The 25,954-nt window shown below is 42.8% G+C and overlaps 1 protein-coding gene across 1 annotated transcript; it reads left to right on the top strand.

Annotated features, from left to right (window-relative positions):
• On the top strand, positions 1 to 25,954 carry LOC138958853 (acyl-coenzyme A synthetase ACSM3, mitochondrial-like). Its single transcript, XM_070330156.1, has 17 exons — positions 1 to 123; positions 589 to 875; positions 1,330 to 1,430; positions 2,783 to 2,895; positions 5,015 to 5,133; positions 5,387 to 5,448; positions 5,565 to 5,619; positions 6,789 to 6,910; positions 7,603 to 7,759; positions 14,271 to 14,399; positions 17,552 to 17,626; positions 18,435 to 18,515; positions 19,185 to 19,286; positions 20,583 to 20,710; positions 21,086 to 21,185; positions 22,068 to 22,187; positions 22,716 to 25,954. Exons 2-17 carry the CDS (start codon positions 591 to 593, stop codon positions 22,800 to 22,802), a joined length of 1,836 nt encoding a protein of 611 aa, XP_070186257.1. The 5' UTR covers positions 1 to 123; positions 589 to 590; the 3' UTR covers positions 22,803 to 25,954.

The following is a 25,954-nucleotide window of genomic DNA, read 5'->3' as shown; positions in this document are numbered from 1 at the left end:
CTTTGAAGTGTCAGCTGAAAGTGTGCTCGTCACGGGACACACACGCGTTCCTGGCATTATGGAAATGCAGCTTTGGGTTTAACATTGAGTTACAGTGCAGGTGCACTTCATCTTGGAGACAAGGTTTGACCTGAATATCTTATGCACTTTTAGCAGAAACAGTTGTCTTACTTTTAATGCCATCGTGGATTGTGATGTGTGTGCTGCACAAGTAATAATCTCTACTCGGGTAAGCACACACACACACGCACTGTTTACCTAATGGGCAGAATACTGGATATTATTGATGCTGCGATGGGGATTATGACGAGTACTTGGCCTGTTTTCTTTTCAAACAACCTGTAGCAGGTTGGGATAATCTGCAGTGTGTCTGTCTGTCCTGCTGAAATTACATAGGTGAGTGCCGGGCCTTACCTACCTCAGTGTGTCGTGTGTGTATGTGTACCAATTAAGTTGCAACTTTAGTTGATGATAATTAAACTTCTAGGCCACTGCATTAGAGTTACTCAGGTATTTTTTTCCTAACATAATTATTTTAAAGTACATGTACATACTTAATTGACATGTCTTTTTTTTTTCTCTCTCCAGCCATGGCTTTGCCACGCCTAGGGCGTTTCAACAAATGGCTGTATCCATTATTTGCTGCCAAGAAACTCGCCTCTGTCACATTTCTATCATCATGTCATCTGAGGAAACACACACAACAACTCTGTTCGGTGTTCTCTTCACGTTTAAGTGCCAGGAGCTTCAGCATTTTGGATGTTCAGTCGACATTTTCAGACTACGAAAAGGAACGACGCACTTTTAACCTGACAGTGCCTCAGCAATATAACTTCACAAGAGATGTCATCGACGTCTGGGCTTCTGCTGAACAGGTATGGCAACTGATGAGGTTTGCAAACTAATTAGGATCTTTACCTCGTTTCATCTTGTTGGTCTAAGTACAGTGTTATGTTTGTTGTTTTTCTTCTTCTTCTGTTGTAGTTTATTGAACGGTTTGTTGCCCATTAGACTCTGAGAGTAAGTTACTCAGAATGTCAGCTGACGTCCTACAGGCAGCAAACAGGTTAAATTGTGCATTTTAATCGATAGATAGATAGATAGATAATTTATTGCCAAGTGTACAATACATGAATGAACATAAAAAATACACGAGGAAAGCAGCTTGCTGTGTGATAAAAACAAAAATAAATAGCATTCATACATCACTGGCGCATAGAGATAATTAACATTAATTTGCCGGTAACTCATCTGTGTGATTGTTATTTTCGCTTTGCTTCACAAGCTCTGTAGCCATTGTCATGTCTCTATGTACTTGTCTGGTTTCAGTGTGGCAAAAGAGACACAAGTGTTCCTGCTCTATGGTGGATTGACGACAAAGGGGCAGAGCTCAAGTTCTCTTTCCAACAACTTTCAGAGTTGTCATGCAAGTAAACACTCACTACACTTATTTTATGTTGCATGTACTTTTTACATTTAGTCAAGTTTTGACTAAATGTTTTAACATAGATGGGGAATCGAAACGAGGGTCGTGGTGTATGTGTGTGTGTGTCTGTGTGTCTGTGTGTATGTGTAGAGCGATTCAGAGAAAACTACTGGACCGATCTTCATGAAACTTTAGATGAGGGTTCCTGAGTATGATATCCCTAGACGTTTTTTTCCATTTTTTCGATAAATCTCTTTGATGACGTCATATCCGGCTTTTTGTAAAAGTTGAGGCCGCACTGTCACACCCTCATTTTTGGATCAAATCGATTGAAACTTTAGCCAAGCAATCTTCGACAAAGCCCTGACTTATGGGATTGCATTTCAGCTTCGAAGCTTAAAAATTGATTAAAAAGTTTGGTCATTAAAAATCTCAAACTGCTAATTGAAATTAAAATTTAGGTCTTTGATCCAAAAATGATTTCATCTTATTTTCTATTGTTTCCTGATTCCAAAAACATATAGATATAATATGTTTGAATAAAAAAAAACAAGCTCAGAAAATTAAAAAGAATACAGAAAAGCGTGCTTTCCTGCTTAGCGCAATAGACGCTACCGCGCTTTACCGGTTTGTCAATTTCACTTCATTTTGCACGTGAAAAGTGAGCGGTTTTCTTGTCGCGGGGATTGACGAAGCTGTATTGTCTTCTGTTTCATTCCGTGACTTCGAAAGCTTGGTAGTAATTTCGCCTTACACGACTTGTTTGTTTGTTGTTGTTGATGCAAACAGATTTTGGTGTTATCATACGCAGGATGTTGAAGGCAATCCCAAGGTTCAGCCTGGAAGAAAAAAGACTATGGGTCATTTGACCTCATCAACTAAATTCTGATGGGGCATAGTCCAAGGCGCGTTGGGCCAAGTATGTTAAGGGGTCCAGAGGCTCTTCAGTCTAAATCCAAACGTTGTAAACTGTGCATAGGGTGGCGCAGGGGCAAGTAATTTCCATGCGCCATTTGAAAAGCTCAATGGAATTCTTATGTGTCATTTTCAGATGAACCGAATCAAGCTACAAAATAACGGTTAGAGAGGAAAACACACACACACACACACACACACACAAACACACACACACATACACACACACACACACACACACACACACACACACACACACACACACACAGATGTACGCACACATGCACACGCCTACCAACCCACCCCCTCCCCAAGATGAAAGAAACCAACACAAAACAAAACAACTTTATGGCATTCGTGGGTAAGATTGTACAGTACATTGAAGAAGGGTGACATTGAAGAAGGGTGTTGATGTCAAATGCATGTACTCTTCTCCTCAAGGGTTGCCAACCTATTGACGGGACCATGTCAGCTCACCCATGGAGATCGACTGATTCTTATCCTTCCCAGAATCCCAGAGTGGTGGATGTTGAATCTGGCATGTATTCGTGCAGGTCAGTTGTCTGTTTTTATTGATTTTGTAACTTTTTAGTTAAAAAAAAAGATTGACAAAGCAAGATAAGAATAAGTTCTGACACAATTTATGATGGAGCTGCTCAGCTTGGCTTTCTGTAAAGATATAAACATACATTTTATTTCCTTGTTGTTGTTGTTGTTGTTGTTGTTGTTGTTGTTGTTGTTGTTGTTGTTGTTGTTGTTGTTGTTGTTGTTGTTGTTGTTGTTGTTGTTGTTGTTGTTAGGATATTGCCAAAAAGTGGTTTTTTTAAACTACATGTGTCAGGGTCACGCAGTTGAGTAGTCCCTCTTGTCACAGCAGCTAGCTTCTCTGCAGATTTGTTTGTCCTCATTGAGCTTTGAGCACTGAGCTATTTATAGTTCACACATTCAATGGCTGTGTTTTTTTTAGAGAGTTGTTTGTGGTCAAATCTAACTGCTTTTGTCTCCCGGCATGCTCCTAGGAACCTTTGAGTTCACATGGCAGATTTTTCGCCCAAACTTACTCCTGTTTGACTGGCTTTGCCTGCATAGCTAATTCAAGTGTTTCATGCTCATACATCTTAAAGGCATGCTCCTGCCCATTTGGCTCACTATCTCAGATCTAGCATGCTTTTGAATGGAATAAGACCATCCCTCAACTTGTTTACATACCAAAAATCAACAGTGTATATGCACAGTGCAGTGTTGTTGCCAGGCCTCGGTCTTCGGTCTCTGACGCATTCCTTTCTGATTTGACGCGTTGGACCTAGCCTTGTCCGGTCGATGGACCGATAGTTTTTACGTTTTGGTGGTCAGCTGACCGATACATATTCGTACAAGGCAGACAAGGTCTGCAATGAATGGAATGGGAGTTAAAACAAACCCCGATCGAAAAGCTCATGTTCGCTACGAGTGAAAATGCATTCGGTGCCGAGTCCGTGTTTGTCGTCATTGACACTCGAGGCTGCTTTTACGGAAATACCTGATCCAGCCGGTGTACCTATTTACCGAAAACGACGCAAACAGCGGAAAGTTCATCAATATAATGTAATGCGAAGATCAGGCAGGATCCCTACCAAGGGCGGATCAATTTACTTTGGAGGGGGGGGTTACAAATTGACTGCGAAGATACAAGTTGACGGCGCCAAAGGCGCCTAAGCCTCTAGGGGGGTCCGGGGGCGCAAATTTTTTTTATCCAAAGAAGCAAAATAGAGCTATCTGGTGCATCCTGAGCCAATAAATTACTTCTTTTTTGGGGGGGTGGGGGGGGTTACGTAACCCGTGTAACCCCCCCCCCCCCCCCAGATCCGCCCTTGCCTACATTCGCACACCGGGAACTGTATTGGAAAGGGTAGGCCAGGAATGTCAGGCTCTTTCTCCTCGCAAAGTTTATGAACAATTACAAGTAGGAAGCGACATCAAAGCAATGCCAAAGGACTTGAAACAGGTTCACAGTAAGAAGGATAGAGACAAACGGGAATAGCCTGAACATTTTGCAAACAACTTTGAAAAAGTTGCTAAAAGTTGCAACAAAGTTGTAAAAAAGCAATTGCAACAAAGGTGCAAACAAACTTGCAAAAAAGTTGCAAACACATATAATCTAATAATTGTTCCGCTATTTTCGCTGTTTCCGGTAAATAGGTCGACCCGATCCAACCAAAAGGACGCTGCGTAAAAAAATAGATTTAACTCCGAACTGTAAGTTATTTTGCATTGCATGTATCAAAGGTATGGCGGTACAATGTGGACCTGTTTTTTATTTTTAAAGCCAGGACATTTGGACCTATTGTGTTTTTTTAGGGAGGTCCAAATGACCTATTGTCTTCTTTGGCTGGCAACAACACTGACAGTGGAAATTCTTTGATGAGTTAATTTTTGTTTGTGAGTAAAATTAATTCATACAAGAATTTCAATTCACCATGCAAGCAGTCAGAGTGTTGATTTTGTGTATGTGTCCCGTGGACAGGTGGTCTTATCCAAGTAAAAGACTGGCCAGATCTGAGATGGTTTTTATTTGAAATACTGTGCCTTTAATTCAATAATGGTAATACATTTGAATTTATTGTATTTCAATACTTGATAATATGTGTACTTTGCCGCTGTCTTTTCACCTTCCTACTTTTCATTTTTGTAAAGGCATTGTGATGAGCCCAGGCACAACGCTGCTAAGAGCAAAAGACATCCAGCATCGCTTGACAGCATCAGGTGCAAACTGCATCATCTCTGACGGCAGTACTGTTGAGTTTGTTGATGAGGTACATTGGCAAGACTTGACTCATCTTGATAGTGTGTGTGTGTGTGTGTGTGTGTGTGTGTGTGTGTGTGTGTGTGTGTGTGTGTGTGTGTGTGTGTGTGTGTGTGTGTGTGTGTGTGTGCATGTGTGCGTGTGTGCGTGCATGAGTGCGTGTGTGTGTGTGGTTTTATAGTTATGATGATGATGATGATGATGGTGACGATATGTTGATGATGATTACGATGAAGACAACATTACCCTTTCATTTGTGGCAGGTATATGAAGACTGTCCAGACCTGAGATGCAGGATATTTGTTGGAGACCCGGCTGATACCAGGTAAATATTGAATTCAATTTCTCTGACCTACATTCTAAATATTCACAGCGAACAAGTTTCTTTTAATAACAACAAACAACATTTTGTGATGTTAACAATTTTTATTTTCATTGCAGACCGGGATGGCTGAATTTCAATGACATGCTGATCAAGGCTTCAGATACATTCCAGGTCAGTGTTCCTTGGGCTGGGATGAGGGGGGAGGAGGATGTGACCAGGTGAAAGGGGTGGGGGGGGGGGGCTCAGGTTAGGGCACTGAGTAACGGACACTCACAAAGGTAGTTTTGCTTTGTAGATTAAAAAAAAAAGCAAGAAATAAGAAAAGTACATGTAGAAGCTAATATCTTTACATTCAATTTTATAAGGTCTTTAACTCATTCGAGGCGCGTCGGAACTGGAATTCCGACATCTGTGTTTAGCGTTGGCTGCGTGCCGGCACTTGAGTTCCGACGGATATCACGAATTTTTAACGGTGTAAACGGTCCTGCTGACCAAGGGAAACAACCCCTGCAATGAACTTCTATCTGTCTACAGTGGTACCATTCACTGTAAACAGTTCCTTCCCTTAAATTGTTGGGATTAATAAAAATTTTGTTGACGGTGTGCGACCCACGTGTTTTGACTTTTCCAAGATGGCGGATCGTTCTGCTGAGACGTAGTAACTTGAAAAGAGTGCTAGAACGTGTTATTCAGTACGGTTCTGATCTTGACCTCAGTGATGATGATAGTGGAGATGATATTTTAGATTCTGGTGACGATTTTGTGCCAATGGACGATCATTTGGGTGATGATTCGGGCAATGCAAGTGTCGATCATGACATTGTGTATGATGAACCCATGACGTAGAAAGTTTTTTTGTTTTGCTTCAAATTGGATATTTTGCGTGGATATGAAGACAACAAAAGGTATGTACTTTCAAATGTTTCATATATTTTCTAAAAGAGTAAGTTTCAAACTTTGCAAAAACATAAGGTATGTAAGGTTATCTTGTGTTGTTGATTTTTAATATTTTTTTCAAAATGGCTCTAAATCGCGCGTTGGCAGGGAACACAGGGGAAATTTAGCTGCGCCTCGAATGAGTTAAACAGAGCTACCGCTGTTTCAAGTTCATGTTCCAAGTGTTGGATTCATGTATTTTCAGATGATGAATTTTCAAAAGCAAATAGTTTTTGAAGTTTATGTTTGTATCCACAGCACTCATTGTTATCATTGGTATAGTAGTCTTCTGCTGCTGTTGATTGAGATATAGTGGTGTTGCTGCTGTAGTTTTTAGTCTTTTTTCAGTGCTATTGTTTTGTCACTGTTGTTGCTTTATGTAGTCAGCCTTGTTGTTGTTGTAGACCATAGAGACAGCAGCGGCAGGAACCATGTCACTGTTTTTCACCAGCGGGACCACAGGAGGTCCCAAAATGACTGAACACTCTCACTCCAGTTACGGTTTAGGACACCTCATGACCGCCAGGTGATTAGCATGCCTGCCATACACTAGTGTTATTTGGATAGTTGCGATTTATGAGCCACATTGCTAGCCATACTTTACAGACTCCTTGCTTCTTGGTTGGTTCACGCTACTTCAATGAGACAGATTGCACTGCTTTATAATGTGTAACTGCCATATTTTGTACGGCTGTATTATGGACTGCACTCTATGAGTTAGGCTGCTGACCTTACAACTACTCAACAGTCAGAGCACGTTTATAAGCTTTGCTTGTTGTGCTCCATTTACTAATTGATTGTATGCGGCTTTGTTGTATGTAATTTTGCTGAATAAAATTGTTTAAACCAACAGTCAGGGATGTAAATTTAGCATCAGCAGTTGGCAAAACGCTCAAACTTCTTTCAAATCACTGAAAGCATTGTCACCATTTTGGCTGACCTTGTGAACTTATTTCATGGGGAGGGGGTGGGGCGGAAGCCTTAATTGTCATGCCTTAATTAAACTTTGAAAAATTGCCTGAACATTTAGAATAAGAATCGGCAGAACTGCTGATGACAATAAATTCTAAAAACATCCCTGACCGTGCAGGTTTCCCTTCAAGCGCACTCTGTATTCTCCATGTCCTTATACACAGTCAGAACACAAATCAATGTGGCCTCAAATTGCTTTTGCAAATTAGACACCTTGATCTTTTTTTTCTCATGCGACTTCTGCAGGTACTTCTTGCAAGTTGGTCCCACAGACGTGATGTGGAACTTGTCAGACACAGGCTGGGCCAAGAGCGCGTGGAGCTCCCTGTTTGCGCCCTGGATGCACGGCGCCTGTGTCTTTGTTCAGCACACTCCTAAGTTCGATCCTCTGGACATGTTGAAGGTCTGTTAAATGAAAAGCACAGTACACCCAGTGTAGATACTTTGCCTTCCCATCTTACATCTGGCTAGGCTTTCCTGTGGGGTAAGGCCACCCTCCACTTGGGCACATACCCACAATCAACAGCATGACTGTTTTTTGATTGGTTGATTAATCACTTCTTAGTGTGCTTTCAATTCTCAAATTCATCAAAAATAGAAAGCACAGAAAGCTGTCAAGATGTAGATTTTTGGTATGTGTATACAAGTGAAAGGATGGTGTTTGTGAAAGCTTGGCGCGATGTCTATTTGTAATTGTGAGGCAGGCCTTAAGGCAATTTTGTTGTGTGTTAGTGGGGCTGATGGGGTCTATGTTGACGAAAAGAGTGGGATTCCCTGTAGGTGGAGTTCCTGGAGAGGGATTCCCTGTATACAGGGAATACCACAGGATTTAGTTCCTGTAGCGTGTCGCTGATATCGCTGAAAGTCACGTGATACTTGACGACATCGGTAGAATTTGATGTTTTTCAATCTTTTTTGATATTTCTTAGAAATTCGAGTATGGTTTGCAAGTTTTATTGAAAAACTCCACCCTGTGGGATTCCCTGTATACAGGGAATCCCCCTCCAGGAACTCCACCTACAGGGAATCCCACTCTTTTGGTCGACATAGACCCCATCAGCGTTAGTGGGTGTGTGAATATCACAGATTAAATTACATATTCTTACGCAACTCACATAGATAGCAATAACTTCGTTTGGTTGCTAAGACATTGAAGCACTCTTACATGGTAACATGGGGAGATAACTCTAAAACAAAAACCACCTGCCATATAAGGCATGATCCGTGGTAGTTATCTCCCCTACCGGTGCCCGCGCATGCGCAGGCCGTATACCGGTAATACTCATTCCTTTTTCTTCAACGCACGGAGCAAGACGTGCTGTAGTACTCTGGCTTTGTTTTGAAGCTATTGGTCTTCACGGCGGTGACTGACCATCGAATCTTGGTAACGCTGTTGTTGTTTCATCTCTACTTCAAGTATTGGGTGAGAGCTTTCATTTTTATTACCGAGACGCGTTTGTTTTAACTTTTGGAGCGTGTTGCAACTTGTATTTTGGTTCAGTTTTGTCATACAAAATGGCGGACAAACCTTAAGATAAAGAGATGAGTGAGTGAAAACTCGGAGTTCGACCAGTCAGGCTTGCTCTCCCAGTTCTCAGTCAGGCAATGCGACCAATATAAAGTTAAGGTAGCTACTACCACTGCGTCTCGTACTCAGAAAATTTTCACTGAGCGATAACGTTTCTGTTTACGTTTTCAACCTGGCGAATGATGAATTGTGTTACGGTTTCGTTTGACAAACCTACCTCGTCTGTTGCGGCTTCTTTTCAAGAAAGTTCAAGCGCCTAGCGCTGTTTTAGCTTTGACTAAAGCCGATTTGCTGGCGATATTTTCGTCTTTTAGACAGAGGTGCATGTTTTGATCTCGTCGGAAAGGGCAAATAGCCTCGCGTGCTGCTCTGCCCCTTCCTTCGGGTGTTGTAAATGTTCATTCGCTTGTGCGGGTTCGTTTCGAACCGACTGCGACGGTCACGTCCGCTGGCGTGGTCGCAGATCCAACGACGGTGTTGGATATGTCGGACTCATCTTTAGACAAGTTTTTGTCTGAGTCTGGGACATCAGCACCTTTGGGTGTTCTTGGCGAAGTACGCAAACCTTTGACGTCAGTTTCCGTTTCGGCGGAATTGCACACTGACCGTAAGGGTTTTTCCACAAACCAACCTGGCTCCGTTTTCACGGTCCTGGGCATGGGATGTGAAGGGCATGTGTCTGCTGGTTCCGCCCCCGCAATTCCAGTCGGGGCGGCTGCTGGCAGACAGGTTACAGGATCTTCCAGTTCCAATTTATTGGGGCTGGTCGATGCTCATGCTATACAGTCCTCCGCTGGTTCCGCTCCCTCCGTTGGCGTCGGGGCGGCTTCCGGTGGCAGGAGAGGTTTGACTTCCGCTGTTAGCAGCTTCGCTGTTGGCGAAAGTCATTCAGTCCTCTGCTGGTTCCGCTCCCTCCGTTGGCGTCGGGGCGGCTTCCGGTGGCAGGAGAGGTTTGACTTCCGCCGTTAGCAGCTTCGCTGTTGGCGGAAGTCATTCATCAGCCTGTGTCTGCTGGTTCCGCTCCCTCCGTTAAAGTCGGGGCGGCTTCCGGTGGCAGGAGAGGTTTGACTTCCGCTGTTAGCAGCTTCGCTGTTGGCGGAAGTCATTCATCAGCCTGTGGCTTCCGGTTCCGCTGTTGCGGCTTCCGCTAGCCTTTCTCAGGCTACATCCGCTTCCTTTCCCAGCCTTTGGATGGTGGTCACATCCACGGATTTCCGGTTTCCGGAAATTTTTTCCACAACCGTTTCCGGTTTCGGCTCAAGTTGCCTTACCGGATGCCGGTTCCGCTGGACATCCCTCAGATGATCGTTATGATGCTTCTGTTGGGGATGAACAGCATATGGAGGAAGAAGCATCAGATGCAGATGAGGAAGCTTCTCGCCGACTTCCGGCTAAGCTACATCATTTGTTGGCTTTGGCAGCAGAGGTTACTGCACACTGCTTCACGGAAGGGGTGTTTGCGGCAACCACTTCCGCTGCTCCTCCTCCATCAGCTTTTGCTGATTTCGTTTCTTATCAGAAACGGGCTGAGAACTTCAAGTTTTTAGAGTCACCTGATGTGGCTTATCAACTTGCTAAAGTTTGTCTGAGCGATGTTCCTCTTCCGCTGCTATCGGCTCATGGGGACGCTCCTGCAGGAGGCTCAGTCCTGGCTTGCTGCTCCTGGTCGGGCGGCTCATCATTCTGTGACCACCAACCGGAAGCTTCGTCTAGCTAGCATTGGCAGACCTTTGTTGTCTTCCTTTGCCTTGCCATTAGCCAAGATGGCTTCGGCGGCTATCGCTTCCGGTAGCAGGATGGTTTTGCCTTCCGCCGTTAACACTTTGGTGTTGGCAGTCGGCAATTATCAGTCTTTGGCTTTCGGTTCCGCTTTTGCGGCTTCCTCTGCCTTTCCACGAGCTGCATCCGCTTCCTCTCCCAGCCTTGTGGCTGGCACATGGCAGGTGGATGGTACATCCGTTTGCGGAGTTCTGGCTTCCGGAAATTTGTTTTCTCCAACCTTTCCGGTTTCGGCAGATGTTGCCTTGCTGGGATTGGTTTCCGGTTCTCATCCTTTCAACGTTCGTTGGGATATTACTGAACAGGAAGCTGCCATCGTTTTGGCACTAGCAGCAGAGGTTAATATGCACTGTTTCCCTGAGGGGTTAGCAGTAGCATAGTCATCTGCGTTACTTCACCATCAGCTTTGGCTGATTTTGCTCCTTCTCAGGAACAATCTGTGAACTTTAAGTTTTAGAGTCTTTCGTGGCTTTTCAACTTATAAAAGTTTTCTCACACGATGTTTTGCCCCACTTCTGCCTTTCACGGCATCATATGGGGAGGCCTCTGCTTCAGGTTTGCTGTGGCTTGCGTCACATTCAGCTGATTTGAGCCTTATTTCGGGAAATTTTCGAACTTTAAGTTCTTAGATCCTCCCTCGGGGGCATTTGAACTTGTGGAAGTTTTTTCAAATGAGTTTGAACTAGTCTTCGATTCGTTCTTTCCCTTGTGCGGTTACGTACTCACGGGATGCCTTTGTGTTCTGTTGGGACACATTTACAAAGGATTTAACTTTGCTGTTTACCGGAAAGAGGTCCTCGGCCGACAGTATTGTTCTGTCGGTGAGACTTTATTCTCTTCCTTTCTTGAGGTTTCTCTTCGAATCCTCTTCTGTGCACGCAGACTCTTTTCTAACAAAGAGAAACTCACAGCAAAATAAAGCCCTCGGCAGGCCTGGCTTTTCTTATCTAGAAAAGCACTTATCTGGCTGGTCTCAGCATGGCGTTTTGCCAAATACCCATCACTTTATCCCCTCGGGGCGATTCAGAGGTCGGGTTTGTTTATCTTCTTCACGGCATGGCGCTTTGCCAAATACCCACCGCAATTTAGCATCGGGTTCAGTGGGCAAACAATAGCATGTTGTTATTCTTACTATTGACAGTTCTGTCAACTGGAGTCTTAGTGCTTGTCATCACTCTGCTTTCAGCCTTTGTGTTCTACCACAGCGGCTGGAGGGGGATTAGGTTCTTTCTTGGGTCACTTACAAAGATCGTGCCGATGTTTACTCCCTCCTTTGGTACACAAAATAGATCGTAAGTGGCTACTTTTTATGTTGATTCTAAGCAATCAAACAAAGAGTTGGTTCATGTTAGTGTCTTTTCTCGACTGGTTCTCAGACACAACCAATCATTGGATTCTCACACCATTGCTCATGCAAGGCTTTTCCATTGATTCTCTCTCCATCAGCGAAGCAGTTCTTCTGTTTCTTGTGGAATTGTTTCCCCTTGTTAGGGGAGAACATGTGTTAATTCATTCAGGCAACACCTCAGTGGCCTTTTTATCTTAATAAGCAAAAGGGGGGTGGGGCATCTCGCTTCCCATCGCTGCCACATCGAGCATGCGAGATTTTGATGTGGTGTTTCCACCACGACATCTTATTAGCAGCGAAGTACCTTTCTGAGAGGTTTTATGTCTTGGCAGACTCTCTAAGTCAGTCGAACAAGTATGTCCACACGGACTGGGCTCTATCTCTTTACGCGCTTCTACTCCTTCTGGTGAATTTGTAGAAGCCGCTGATAGAAGTTTTCTGCCTCTCGGTACTATCTCCTTCTGCTAAATGTTCGTCTCACCGTTCCCGGATATACTCTCGATTTTACTCGGAGCGGCCTGTCGGTCGCACATTATGGGCCCATTTTTCATTGGTTGCCAACCCTTAAGGCCCTTAAAGCTGGCAAGAGGGCGCTGTTTTTTACACTCGATCCACACGGGTGTCTACCGTACGGGAATCATTGAGACGCTCAGGGGCTTCTGCCTCAACTCTGGATTTGGTCTAGAGATCCCATAAGGGTTCAGCGGCTTAGTTTCCATGTCACATTGACTGGCTTGGAACAAATGGCGTATTATTAACGGAAAGAACTCCATTTCTCTCCGTTCATTGCAGGTGGCGAACCACTTATTCTGGCTTTCTGAATTTTCCCACGTCTCTGTTTTAAGACGTTACGCGATATCAGTTGTACTGAAACAGCTAGGTCGCAAACATTTTTTCACTTGGGCTCGTTATACTTATAGCCATCGTGACTAAAGGAGCTTCCCTTTGGTTGGCTGGAAACAAATCTCCAGTCCCGACTTGGGATTTGCTCCTAGTTTTCGAGATTTTGAGATCGGATTGTTTAATCCTTGACAAAATTAGCCTTATTAATCTAAACACGAGAAGCGGTCATACTTACTCTAGTAGCTTCTGAGAGAAGCGGGAGTATAGGTGCATTTTCTATCTGGTTTTGCTATAGTCATCTCTTTGGAGAAAGACTGATCTATAGCGCTTAGGTTTGATTCAAATTTCTGGCAAATAATCAGAAACCTGAGGAACCAGCTCTGATAATACAATTCAATCCACGTACAATAGTTTGGCACTGTTAGAGCCTTATTAGCCTATTGAACATTTCGAGTTTTAAATATATTTCTAACTCGCACTGATCGGTTGAGTTCATCAGAACAAAGGCTTTTGTTTATTTCCATCAACTCTTGTAGAGGCAATGACTTAGTGAAGTCAACCTTAGTTAGATGATCTGCCACATTGATTAGGCATGCCTACAGTGGTGGCAAGAAAAGGGGGGGGGGGGGCAGTCAGTCCTCCCTCTTCAGGCAGCTCGGACTCTAGTCAGAGTGTGAGCCTCTTCTTTACCTGTTCTCAAGGCTTAGAGACTTACATAAGTCTTGAATGCAGCTCATTGAACGTGCAAGAACGTAGTCATGAGTTTCTATCTGCGGGATATTTTAAGTACCCGCTATTTTAGTACACATCTGCTAGACATCAGAAGATGCCTTTGTTTATGTTTTCCTACGGGACGTATCTGGTTCCTGGAAGTACAGAACTTTCGGTCTGCTAGCTATTTTAGCGGCAGGCCAGATACTGGCAAGATGTTAATTGTGAGTAAATTTACCCACCACCTAGATTAGCAATCTGCTATCTATGTGAGTTGCGTAAGAATATGTAATTTAATATAAAATTTCAAAAGTAAATTTTCATTTAATTAATATACTTACCAACTCACATATCGAATTCCCTCCCAGCCATCCCCGCAATTTGTATAAAGGGATATGGGTTTCAGAACGGAATGAGTATTACCGGTATACGGCCTGCGCATGCGCGGGCACCGGTAGGGGAGATAACTACCACGGATCATGCCTTATATGGCAGGTGGTTTTTGTTTTAGAGTTATCTCCCCATGTTACCATGTAAGAGTGCTTCAATGTCTTAGCAACCAAACGAAGTTATTGCTATCTATGTGAGTTGGTAAGTATATTAATTAAATGAAAATTTACTTTTGAAATTTTATATTTACCATCATTTACCATGTAATAAGAAGAGTTACTTGATATCAGAATCCCCTGCATTAATTCTACACAGGTACTGAGCAAGTACCCCATTAGCCATCTTTGTACACCGCCCACAGCAACGAGGCTGCTAGTGAAGGAACGACTGTCTGAATTCAAGTTTCCACATCTGCGTCGCACCCTTTGTGCTGGTGAGCCAGTGGTAAGTTAAGTGTCAACAGAGTTGTTCTGGTCTTGGTTGATGCGTTGGTGTTGTTCTGTACTGTAGGTCTTACTTGTCTATAATATTATTTGGTATTTGGTCTAAGTACCTTAAGTAACAGGTGCTTGCCCAGTCTCCCATGAGTTTAACAATTTCCCCCGGACATAGCCCATGGTGCGCTGCCCCTTCTAAAACTGTGACTACTAAAATTCCCCGCAGCAGCTGCAGTAACAAGACGCAAGCGTTTATTAAATTTGGAACCTTTGAGTGGAAAGGCTTGGGACTTCAAGGGTGCCGCGCCCAAGATCCGAAACATTGCAGTTACCGCAGTAACGGGGCACAGAGGATGATCCAATAACACAGGTAATCTGATAGCTAGTGTTTTTTCTTTGCGTTGGATTGTTTTACTCCAAGTCACCACAATTGTAACACAGTCATGTTCGGTCATAAGGAAGCTGTCTCTAGTCAGCTGTTTTGTCGGGTCAAAAGTGCCATCGTCTTGAAAGAGGTTTGACTTTCTCAACAGTCCAAAGAAAAGAACCAAACAAGCCGCCCAAAACACACAGTCTTCAACATACAAAAAGTTTAGTTCTTTGCGAATAGATAGTAGCACTTCAGGAGTAATCGGCGTCTTTCTCGTAGGTGGACACCCCATGCATTTGTCAATTCCCTTCAAGGTGGTTTTGACATACCAAGAGTCTCTATATGGGTGCTGTTCGCCACATTCCAAATGGGTGGATACACACAGATCTGTATGCTGCTTGAAGATCAACTTTAGCACACCAATATCCGCTCTTTGCCAATTTACAGGCATCTCCTAATGTTTGAAATTTAACACTTTCCGGTATTGAGTAATCGTTCATTACTTGTCCATAAGGTCTGCTGCCATTGTGAATGAGTCTAATTTCTTTATCGTTTTTTGGTATAGCTGCCAAGGCACTAACTATGGTAGGCTTCTTTGAAGCAATAACGTAGTTTCCTTTGTTTATCTGATCTATGAGTTCCTGCTCTACTGCTACTTTATGCTGTATCGCTGATCTGGGGTTCTTATGTTCTACTGGTGTTACTACACTGCCTCTTTCAATAATGCAAAAACCGTGTTCTATGCCATCCCACAAAAAGGTCTTATCGCTATCATCTACAAGCTCATTTTGCCAAATATGAAGTTTTGCGCTAATGCAAGAACTACCACAGAGAAAGTTACGATTGTCAGGGTTCTGTGCTGCATAAGGACTAGAGTGGTTGGGGCCTACCTTGGCCGTAGAGGCAATTTGCTGTGCTGGATCCTATATCAGGGGGTGGCTGCCAGAGTTTGCTGGGTTGTGGGATGGTCCTTGCCGCAGCTGCTGCACGTGTGCTCGTAGATACAACGTGGACCATAGGCGCATGACCCCTTGTTGTACTGCAGGCACACCTCTTTGCCCCCCCGGTCCTGTCGGTCGCTGTCGGTGCGCGCCACTGGCTCCGCCGTTGCCGACAGACTTCTTGGTGGCTGGCGTAGCCCGCTCCCGAAGCACAACTGTCGCCAGGTGTGGTACTTCGGTCCCCCAGGACAATTTGTTGGCCGCCTGACGCTGTCGATATTCGTCATCGAAGATGAGCACAGACTGCCAAGTGAAACGGCAGCCTAACTCCCCCACCATCTCTGGGACAGGAGTGTGGCCATGATTCTGGCATTTGCCACAATCCAGGCGGAGGGTGACACCCGATCTAACTTCGGCTTTGTATTGGGTAATTTGATTGTCACCCCTCTGCTAAGAGACACCTCCTCCTCCACAGCCAACGAGGATGAAACGAAGTCGATGATCTTTAATCCCTCACCTTTTGGTCTTGCCGGCGTCACTGGCGAACCGTCCATGTTGAGTCGCCCCAGCAATTCCGCCAAACCACTGGCACCTCTGGCGGTGTCGTTGCTCATGGGGCCTCCCCCATCTTTTGCTTGCAGAGTTGTAATCCCTGCCCGAAGCAGGGCAAGATGCCCCCTTTTTATGTTGGCACTCAGAGATTCCAAATCCTCCGGCTCGACACATTTGAGGGCCGCCAACAAATCAAACCCCTCTTTGACGAGGACGCTGATCACCGCTGAAGGAAGGTTTGACTCCTTACACCATTGTTCTATTTCGGACATGATCACAAATAATGTTCACTTGCTGACGCGCGCACTTCAATGCTGCTGCTGCTGCTGCTGCTTTGCCGCTAATGCAAGAGCGTGTATCCTCTGGCACTCACTTGCCAGAACGTTTGGCGCCAAAACCTCCACTACAACACCCTCCCCCCTCCCTCCTTACTTCTAGGTCCCGCCCACATCCGCTATCTCCATTCCTTCCCCCTTCCTCTCCATCCTTGTCCAGTCCTAAATACCATCGCATCACCTTCAGTTTAAAAACAATTTATCATTCCTCTAAACTGACACTTTATCAATGTCTGTATGTGTTTTATCACTGTCTGTATGTGTTTTATCACTGTCTGTATGTGTTTTTATCAATGTCTGTGTGTGTTTTATTAATGTCTGTATGTGTTTTATCAATGTTGATCTCTGTATGTGTTTTATCAATGTCTGTATGAGTTTTATCAATGTCTGTATGAGTTTTATCAATGTCTGTATGAGTTTTATCAATGTCTGTATGTGTTTTATCACTGTCTGTATGTGTTTTATCAATGTCTGTATGAGTTTTATCAATGTCTGTATGAGTTTTATCAATTTCTGTATGTGTTTTATCACTGTCTGTATGTGTTTTATCAATGTCTGTATGAGTTTTATCAATGTCTGTATGAGTTTTATCAATTTCTGTATGTGTTTTATCACTGTCTGTAAGTGTTTTATCAATGTCTGTTGTGTTTTATCAATGTCTGTATGTGTTGTATCAATGTTGATCTCTGTATGTGTTTTATCAATGTTTGTATGAGTTTTATCAATGCCTGTGTTTTATCAATGTCTGAATGTGTGTTATCAATGTTTTTTTGTATTTTATCAATACATGCATCTGTATATGTTTTGTCAATGTCTGTATATATGTGTTTTATTAATGACTAGGTGTTTTATCATTGTCTTTTTGAGTCTTCTCAATGCCTGTGTTTTAGCAATGTCTGTTCATGTGTATGTGTTTTAGCAATATCTTTATGTGCTTTATCACTGTCTGTATGTGTTGCAGAACCCGGAGCTGATGGATGCCTGGAAGGCTGGTACAGGCCTGGAGATATATGAGGGTTATGGACAAACCGAGACAGTAAGAGCTTTTGTGTGTGCTTGTTTTTATGTAAAGGAAGGTAGAGACCAAGGTAGAGACGGATTACATTTATTCATTAACTTACTCATTTATTCATAGACTTGGTTCTTTTGATCATTCATCCAGTCACATGTGGTTGGTTGATTAGTTGATCTATGTATGTGCTCATTGATACTTCTGGAGTTGATTTGATAAATTGTTGGATAATTGCAGAAAATAATTGTTTGTGGAAAAATACCTAAATTTTTCCTTTTCCTTTTCATTACTTTATTGTCCCATCGCTGGAAAATTCGGGTCACTTCCTCCCATTGGAAAGCTAGCAGCAACAGAGTCGCACTACCCAGGTGGATGCGTGTTCAGGTGTAATCAGTCACCTGCACTTATGGCAGGATGACCGAAGTCTTTTACGTGCCACTGTGGTGACATGAGGTTGGAACGGGGATACCCTCTCTGAGGGTGCACATAAAGTTGACCCGTGTCCGGCCAAGCCTGGATTCGAACCCGTGACCCACGGATCACAAGTCCAGTGCTCTACCAACTGAGCTACCAGGCCCCCTATAGATAGTGTAGCATCCACGTTAGGTTATCTGTAACATTTTGTGCAAAATAATTGCAAGTCATAGCAGATCACCTAGATGTAAGAAGATGAGTGTAAAAAACACATATGACAAAAGAAATATTTCTATGATGGGAGAGCATTGCAATTGCCACTTGTGCATTAATGTGACACCACCCTGGAAGCGTGTTATTTGCTTCACAACAGATTGTAGACAAACTGCTGATGTATATATCTTTTCTGCTGTTGCAGACTCTGCTGTGTGCTCGCTATCCCTGCATAGAGTATCGGCCGGGATCCATGGGCAAAGCTTCTCCGGGTATAGATCTTCAGGTACTGTGTGCAGAAACAGATGTCTTGGGTTTTAAAAAAAAAGTGCACTCTGTGTGAATATATGTCAACATGCATGTCATGAATCCTCCTTCTCTGTTCCTTACCCTTTCATTCCTCTCAAATTGTCTTTACATAGCTCAGCTGGCAAAACAAACATGCTGCATAGAAGCAATCATGGCAAAGGTAAACCGTGAGCTCCAATAATTCATGCACCTTTTTTTTTTTAATGAAAAGGGTATTGTATCAAGCACATCAGGTCTACATTTTTTCAATGGTACGCCTATAATTGCTTGGCCAAAGTAATCAGTGATATTGTTCTGCCTGATTGTTTTTATTTAAGGGGCGCAAATCTTTTGTAGCAACAAAAACTCTGTCAGAGCTTTTTCCAGAAAAGGTCTGTTCTGTTTCTGATTTTGTAGTAGCATGTTCATTGTGTTCATTTATTTTAGTTCAAGTATGGATATCATAGACTCACTCAGTGTGTGATAGGGGTGGGGCGCATCTCTCCCATGACCAGACACGTTCAATGTGAGGACAGGCTTGCAATGTCCCAAGGGTGTCCGTTTATGAGAGGGATTGCTGTAATAAAAATGTATGAGCGCAAACATTATGTATCTTACATCATGCTGATTTATTGCTCTCATCAGCAGTATAGGATGTTTTATACAGGTGGTGAACGAAGATGGTGTGCCGGTGGAACCAGGGACAGAAGGAATGCTGGGAGTCCGCTATCGCCCACACAGACCTATTGGACTCTTCGCCCGCTATCTGGTTGGTATTGTGGTCATAGCTTTGTCACAGCTCAGAAATCTGTCTTTTCATCATATTTTATGATCGTGAAATGTTGGGTACTGATATCCAGTGCAAGTGCTAGTAGTTATATTAAGTCCCTTCATTAGAATGACAAGCACCCACATGGTTATCAGTCTAAAAGTGTTCTCCGTGGGTTAGAAGGTGCATGGCTCATGTAGACGACAAATTGGTGTTCTTTTCAGTTGGATAAGGATAAGATTTCATATAGTCCTGTGAGGTAACCCTCATGGAAATTCGGGCTGCTACCCTTTTTACATTTAGTCAAGTTTTGACTAAATGTTTTAACATAGAGGGGGAATCGAGACGAGGGTCGTGGTGTCTGTGTGTGTGTGTGTGTGTGTGTCTGTGTGTGTGTGTGTGTGTGTGTGTGTGTGTGTGTGTGTGTGTGTATGTGTGTGTGTGTGTGTGGAGCGATTCAGAGTAATCTACTGGACCGATCTTTATGAAATTTTACATGAGAGTTCCTGGGTATGATATCCCCAGACGTTTTTTTCATTTTTTGGATAAACGTCTTTGATGACGTCATATCCGGCTTTTTGTAAAAGTTGAGGCGGCACTGTCACACCCTCATTTTTCAATAAAATTGATTGAAATTTTGGCCAAGCAAGCTTCGACGAAGGCCGGACTTTGGTATTGCATTTCAGCTTGGAGGCTTAAAAATTAATTAATGACTTTGGTCATTAAAAATTCAAAAATTGTAATTAAAATTTTTTTTTATAAAACGATCCAAAATTACGTTCATCTTATTCTTCATCATTTTCTGATTCCAAAAACATATAAATATGTTATATTCGGATTAAAAACAAGCTCTGAAAATTAAAAATTAAAACATTATTATTATAATTAAATTTCCAAAATCGATTTAAAAACAATTTCATCTTATTCCTTGGCGGTCCCTGATTCCAAAAACATATAGATATGATATGTTTGGATTAAAAACACGCTCAAAATGTTAAAGCGAAGAGAGGTACAGAAAAGCGTGCTATGCAGCACAGCTCAACCACTACCGCGCTAAACAGGCTCATCAATTTCACTGCCTTTTGTACGAGCGGCGGACTACGGTCATTGTGAAAAAAATGCAGTGCGTTCAGTTTCATTCTGTGAGTTCCACAGCTTGACTAAATGTAGTAATTTCGCCTTACGCGACTTGTTTTTAAGTTCAGTTCAAACTTATGCTTATGATCAAAGGAACATTCTGTTGAAAACGCGGATCATGAACAGGACATTTATGCTCCATTGCCTAAAACTGTGCAGGGTGATCCAGAGAGGACAGAGTCTGTGTTTCGAGGTGATTTCTACCTCACAGGGGACAGAGCACATATGGACAAGGATGGGTACATCTTCTTTGTAGGCCGTGATGATGATGTTATCAGTTCTTCCGGGTAAGTTGAGGACACTGACAATATGACCTTAATTATGCCTGTGGGATCTTTTTTTTCTTTTTTTTGCATTGTGCAGCCGGGCATTTAGAAATGTGAATATTGTTTCATATTTGTCACCCTACTTGACATTTCTGTAGCACAGCACTTGTACCCTAGGTTTGCTGATTCTAGCAGAACCTTTTTAAGCGCGATGAAAGTACTGCATATTTATATTCATGCGCATTGTTCTTGTTTATTCTCCAGTAAGTGTCCTTTGGCATTTTTATATTTCCCTTAAAAATGTGCACGACCATGTGCACATGTTTTCCAAATATTGATTGAAAATGTGGCATAATTTTGAAGACTTTCAGTATATGGTATGTCTGATTCCCACAGCTACCGGATAGGTCCATTTGAAGTGGAGAGTGCTTTAATAGAGCACCCCGCTGTCTTGGAATCAGCCGTGGTCAGCAGTCCTGATCCTGAGAGGGGAGAGGTAAGTTATTCTTTCTTTGTTACATGGGTCTCTTTAGTTTTTGTCCGGTCGATTTTGAGGGTACCCTTATTTGAGCGGCGGTCATGTGATACCTGTCAAAGAAATCTTTAATCCGATAGGGGATTCAGATAGTCAAGTTAACGGCGTTAACTGGCATAGAAAGTTGGAATGAAATAACACGGGAATTAATGCTTTAATTTGGGTGCAAAATTTGTCGCAATCATATTTTGGCTAAGTTTATTAGAGCAAAACACTATGTGTTACTCCATACCCCCGCCCTCCATGGAACTTCTTGACCCCAACATATTGGGTGGGGAGTTTGCCCAGTCGGTAGAGGCGCTGGCTTTAAAACCGGTTGTTACTATCAGCGTGGGTTCAACCCCCAAGTTCGGCGCGGGATGTGTGTCCCAGAGTCAACTTTGTGCAGACTCTCCTCGCTGTCCGAACACCCCTGTGTGCACGCATGCGCACGATAAAGATCCCAGCGAAAGGCTCAGGCCTTGGAAACACGAATACATGCATGCAAAAATGTCCGTTCGGCCAACAGCCAATAAAGTAACCATTTCAGCAGTGACCCAAGGCCACCCAACCCGGTCCCTAGCCCATTTCAGGTCTCCTCTGGCAGCCGGCAGCCAGCTGTCTACATCCCCCCCCCCCCCCTGCTTTTTTATTTTCATACAAAGCAGGGTTTTCCCATGTAAATGCCCCTAATGGCTTGGCCATGAGGGCGTAAAACTTACATTTTCTCTCTTCTTGTGGGCAGGTGATCGAGAGTTGGTTGTCAGGGCAGGTTCAACTGTATGTGCAAGTGTACAGGCTGGTGTCAGCGTTAAAGTGACAGTGATCGAGTTACTCAAACAAGTGCTCATTTACTTTTACCAGGTTGTCAAGGCCTTCATCATCTTGACCCCAGCATATGAGAATAGCGATGCTGAGAAACTGATCATGGAGCTTCAAGAACATGTGAAGAAGGTTACAGCACCATACAAATATCCTCGAAAGGTTTGTAATTTGTTTCTCTCTCTTAGCGTTAAAGAAGTAAGCTGAAGAAATAATAGGAGGAGCTGCCTCCTAACCTGATATTAGAAGGTCATTTTCTCTCGTGACAGAAGAGGACTTTTGTTTGTCATTGTAATACCAACTTCATCTCACTCATTGGGGAAAAATTGTACTTTGAATTTGATGTGGATGTGGAGACTCAAAACAAATGCATTCAAAGAAAAATATTGTGTTTTGTGGATGAAAGTACATGACTTGTATCCGAAAAATTATTTACTGAAAGAGATCTTCAGTTTATTGCCGCTAAAACCAGTACAACAAATAGGTACATATATTTTACAGTTTATTTTACTACCTTTCATGTGTGTGTATTTTAAAGAGTAAGCTGAGAACAAACCCAGAATAAGATAAATGCTGAATTGGTCTCGCATGATCCTCCCCCCCCCCCCTCCCCCTCCCTCGATTCTCGAGACAAGACACAACAATTAATAAAGAAACAATGCGTGTAACATAAAACTTGTTTGGTTTCAGATTGAATTTACGAAAGAACTGCCCAAGACCATCAGCGGCAAGATCCGGCGTGTGGAGCTCCGAGAGAGGGAATGGAACAAAAAGTAGAAGTACTAGAACTTCAAAGATTTGTTTGATTGCTCAAGTGGAAATTTGAATTTGTAAGCCTGAGGAAGACCTTTACCAACTAATTCTTATGAATTAGAGGATGAAAGTGGCTTCTTCATCTCAATGCTTGTTATTCTCTCAGGTGCCAGGAGATTGGTTTCGCATAACTCTCACTTACTCTTGTTGCACATTTTGTATGCATTTAGAGCGCTTACATCCCTTTGTTTCTCGGATCTGTACCAATTAATTAAGTCAGGATCTTCCCAGTACACATACACTGGATGACTAACTCGTCTTTGGTGGATCAGAAAATGTTGCAGTACCACTTGTGTTAGCATCAATTGTTGGGAAAATGTTCTTGTTTGTTTAGATTAAGGAACATCATGACTATTTGTATGTTAAAGCAGTAACCTGTATTTTTGTTTTAAACAGATGCATATGCAAACATAATAATAATATAATAATAACTGGACATTTTTAAGTGCCTAACCTATGGCTCTAGGCCCTTTACAAAAGAACATTTACAAAATAGAACAATTAAAAGTACATGTACAACCTACATAAAACAATAATCATACGGACACAAAATCACCACATGTACTGTTCACACAATATTCATATATGCTATACAACACTTTCAACAATCATACCAACTTTAAGGGACAGGAGTACATGTAGAAACGGAATAGAAAAGACATTAGGCCAGGTTGGTGTAATATTGTGTGAAAAAGAAAGTTTTCAACTGTTGTTTGAAAGAGCTGAGAGAGGTACAGTGTCTGACAGAGAAGGGAAGAGACTTCCAGAGTGGTGGTGCAGCACAACAGAAGGTTCTTGCTCCGTGCTGCTTCCTGTTGAAGCGCTCAACTTTTAGTAGCCTGGTGTCAGCAGATGAACTGAGTGTGCGTGATGGGGTGTATATGTGCAGGAGTTCAGAAAGGTACTGAGGGGCACTTCCTGAGAAGACCTTGAAACACAGACAAGCGACTTTGTACTTGATACGCTGTTCCACCGGTAGCCAGTGGAGTGTGTATAGCAGGGGAGTGACATGCTGTGTTTTCTTTGACCTAAAGATGATGCGGGCTGCAGCATTTTGAACAGTTTGGAGAGGTTGGATAACTAACGAAGGACATCCAATCAACAGGGCATTACAATAGTCTAAACGAGACAATATGCAGGAAGTGACAAAGATTTTTGTGGCTTCTTCAGTGAGAAAGTGGCGGATGGAGCTGATGCGCCTAATTTCAAGGTAGGCTGCCTGACATGTTTTTGTGACATGATGTTTCATAGAAAGGTCAGAGTCAATGTAGAACCCAAGATCTCTGGCCTTCCCTGAGAATTTGACAGATGCTGAGCCTAACTGAATGGCAGATGGAAGACTGTGACGAGAAGAAGAGGTTGAAGAGGCAAACAGAACTGCTTAAGTTTTTTCTTCGTTAAGTTTAAGTTTGTGTTTATTCATCCATGAGTCTTTAATATCAGAAATGCAGTCTTGTAGGGAAGACACAAGGTCATTGACATACATACCTATACAGACCTGGGAACCCATACGATTTCTCTTTGAGGTTTTGGGTGCTTAGAGAGTACCGTGCCCCTTGCGGGGGCATCAAACATCGAGGTCACAAGCAGGGTCAAGGGGAAGGTCGGCTGGGCGGACAGGAGACTATTGCACATGTGTTGTTCTTGCCATTGTGTGTGTGTGTTTGTGTCAAGACATAGCTTGAGGGGTTCTCCGAGTGTCAGAATGTTTACCAAACAAATTATGTATATTTTCCTCATCTGTGTATTTGTAACCAAACCCATCACCTCCTCCTATTCCCCTCATAAATGTGACTGTCATATGGTTCATACCCCGCCTCCCCCCCTCTCTCTCCCACCCCCTCCCTCCCACCCTCTCCCTCCCCATTCCATTTCAACCCCTGTGGCTGTGACAGCCAGACAGCAGAGCTCCTTCTCCAGTCGTGTCCCATTTTTTAGACTCTCAATCAGACTTTCTGGGGCACGGAGACCCCACTGCAAGAAAGACTTTTCGGGTGAGACCTCAACTGAGATTAAAGCACAGTTTGTCATGCAAATCGCAATGTCAATTTGACATTCTACGAACAACAGAAGAAGATATATTGCGCACAATTCTCATTAGTTAGAGTGACTTATTTTTTTAAGTGCATTTATTTCAAAAGGCCAAAAGTTATGCCAGACTAAACATCATGGCTTTTATTATTATATTCGTAAAAAAAAAAAAAGAAAATGTGTTTACACTAATTGCCGTTAATGGCAGCTGTGACAGCAACGAAGAAACCCAAAGGGTTTTAACTTTTGCTTATAATTACTTTTTCATGATTCCCATATGTTAATTGCTCACAAAAGAAAATGTGTTTAGACTAATTGCCGTTAATGGCAGCTGTGACAGCAACGAAGAAACCCAAAGGGTTTTAACTTCTTTGCTTAATTACTTTTTCATGATTCCCATATATTAATTGCTCACCCACTTATCAAAATTGACGTCTTTGAGTACTTACAGCCTTAAGCTCATTTACCCAACTCTGTTAGTGCACAGTGTCAGTGACTGCTTTTAGAGCCATGCTGGCATGATCGCAACTAATTCAAGGGAGTGGCTTCTAATGATTGACAGGTCCTCCCTGGAGGTAATTTACCTGGCAATCTTAGAGGACAGCATTAATGTTTAGCCAACCCAACCCCACCCCGTGCTATTCTTGGTTTTGCTTGATTGTGTTGTCAAAGTGTTTTCTTTTAAGAATTGAATGTTGACATGCACATGTTGATTACATGTGTGTCTGTGTGTGTCTCTCTGTGTGTGTGTGTGAGAGAGAGAGGGAGAGAGATATAAAGAGAGGAAGAGAGAGAGAGAGAGTGGTCAACGACCAATGTTCAACAGAAATAAGACACTTTTAGTCTTTTCATCCTCCACCCCCATTCCCCGCCTGCCCCCTACCTTCAAGTTTATATGCTCCTAAACTCTGTGATATTCCAGAGTAATTCTAATTTACTCTTTTGAATGCTCTCAAGGATGTCGCAAATATTCTGATGTACTCGGATATATTGTTAATCTTTACTCCATTTCTTTGCAATATGTTCTGCTTTTTTCATGTATTTGCCAATAAACTGTATTGCTCTAGCAGCATTGTAAAACTTTA

The sequence above is a fragment of the Littorina saxatilis genome, linkage group LG2 (genome assembly GCF_037325665.1).
Source record: "Littorina saxatilis isolate snail1 linkage group LG2, US_GU_Lsax_2.0, whole genome shotgun sequence".
In the NCBI taxonomy this organism is placed as follows: domain Eukaryota; kingdom Metazoa; phylum Mollusca; class Gastropoda; order Littorinimorpha; family Littorinidae; genus Littorina; species Littorina saxatilis.
The sequence above is the reverse complement of the archived record's forward strand: the minus strand, read 5'-3'. Positions and strand labels throughout refer to the sequence as shown.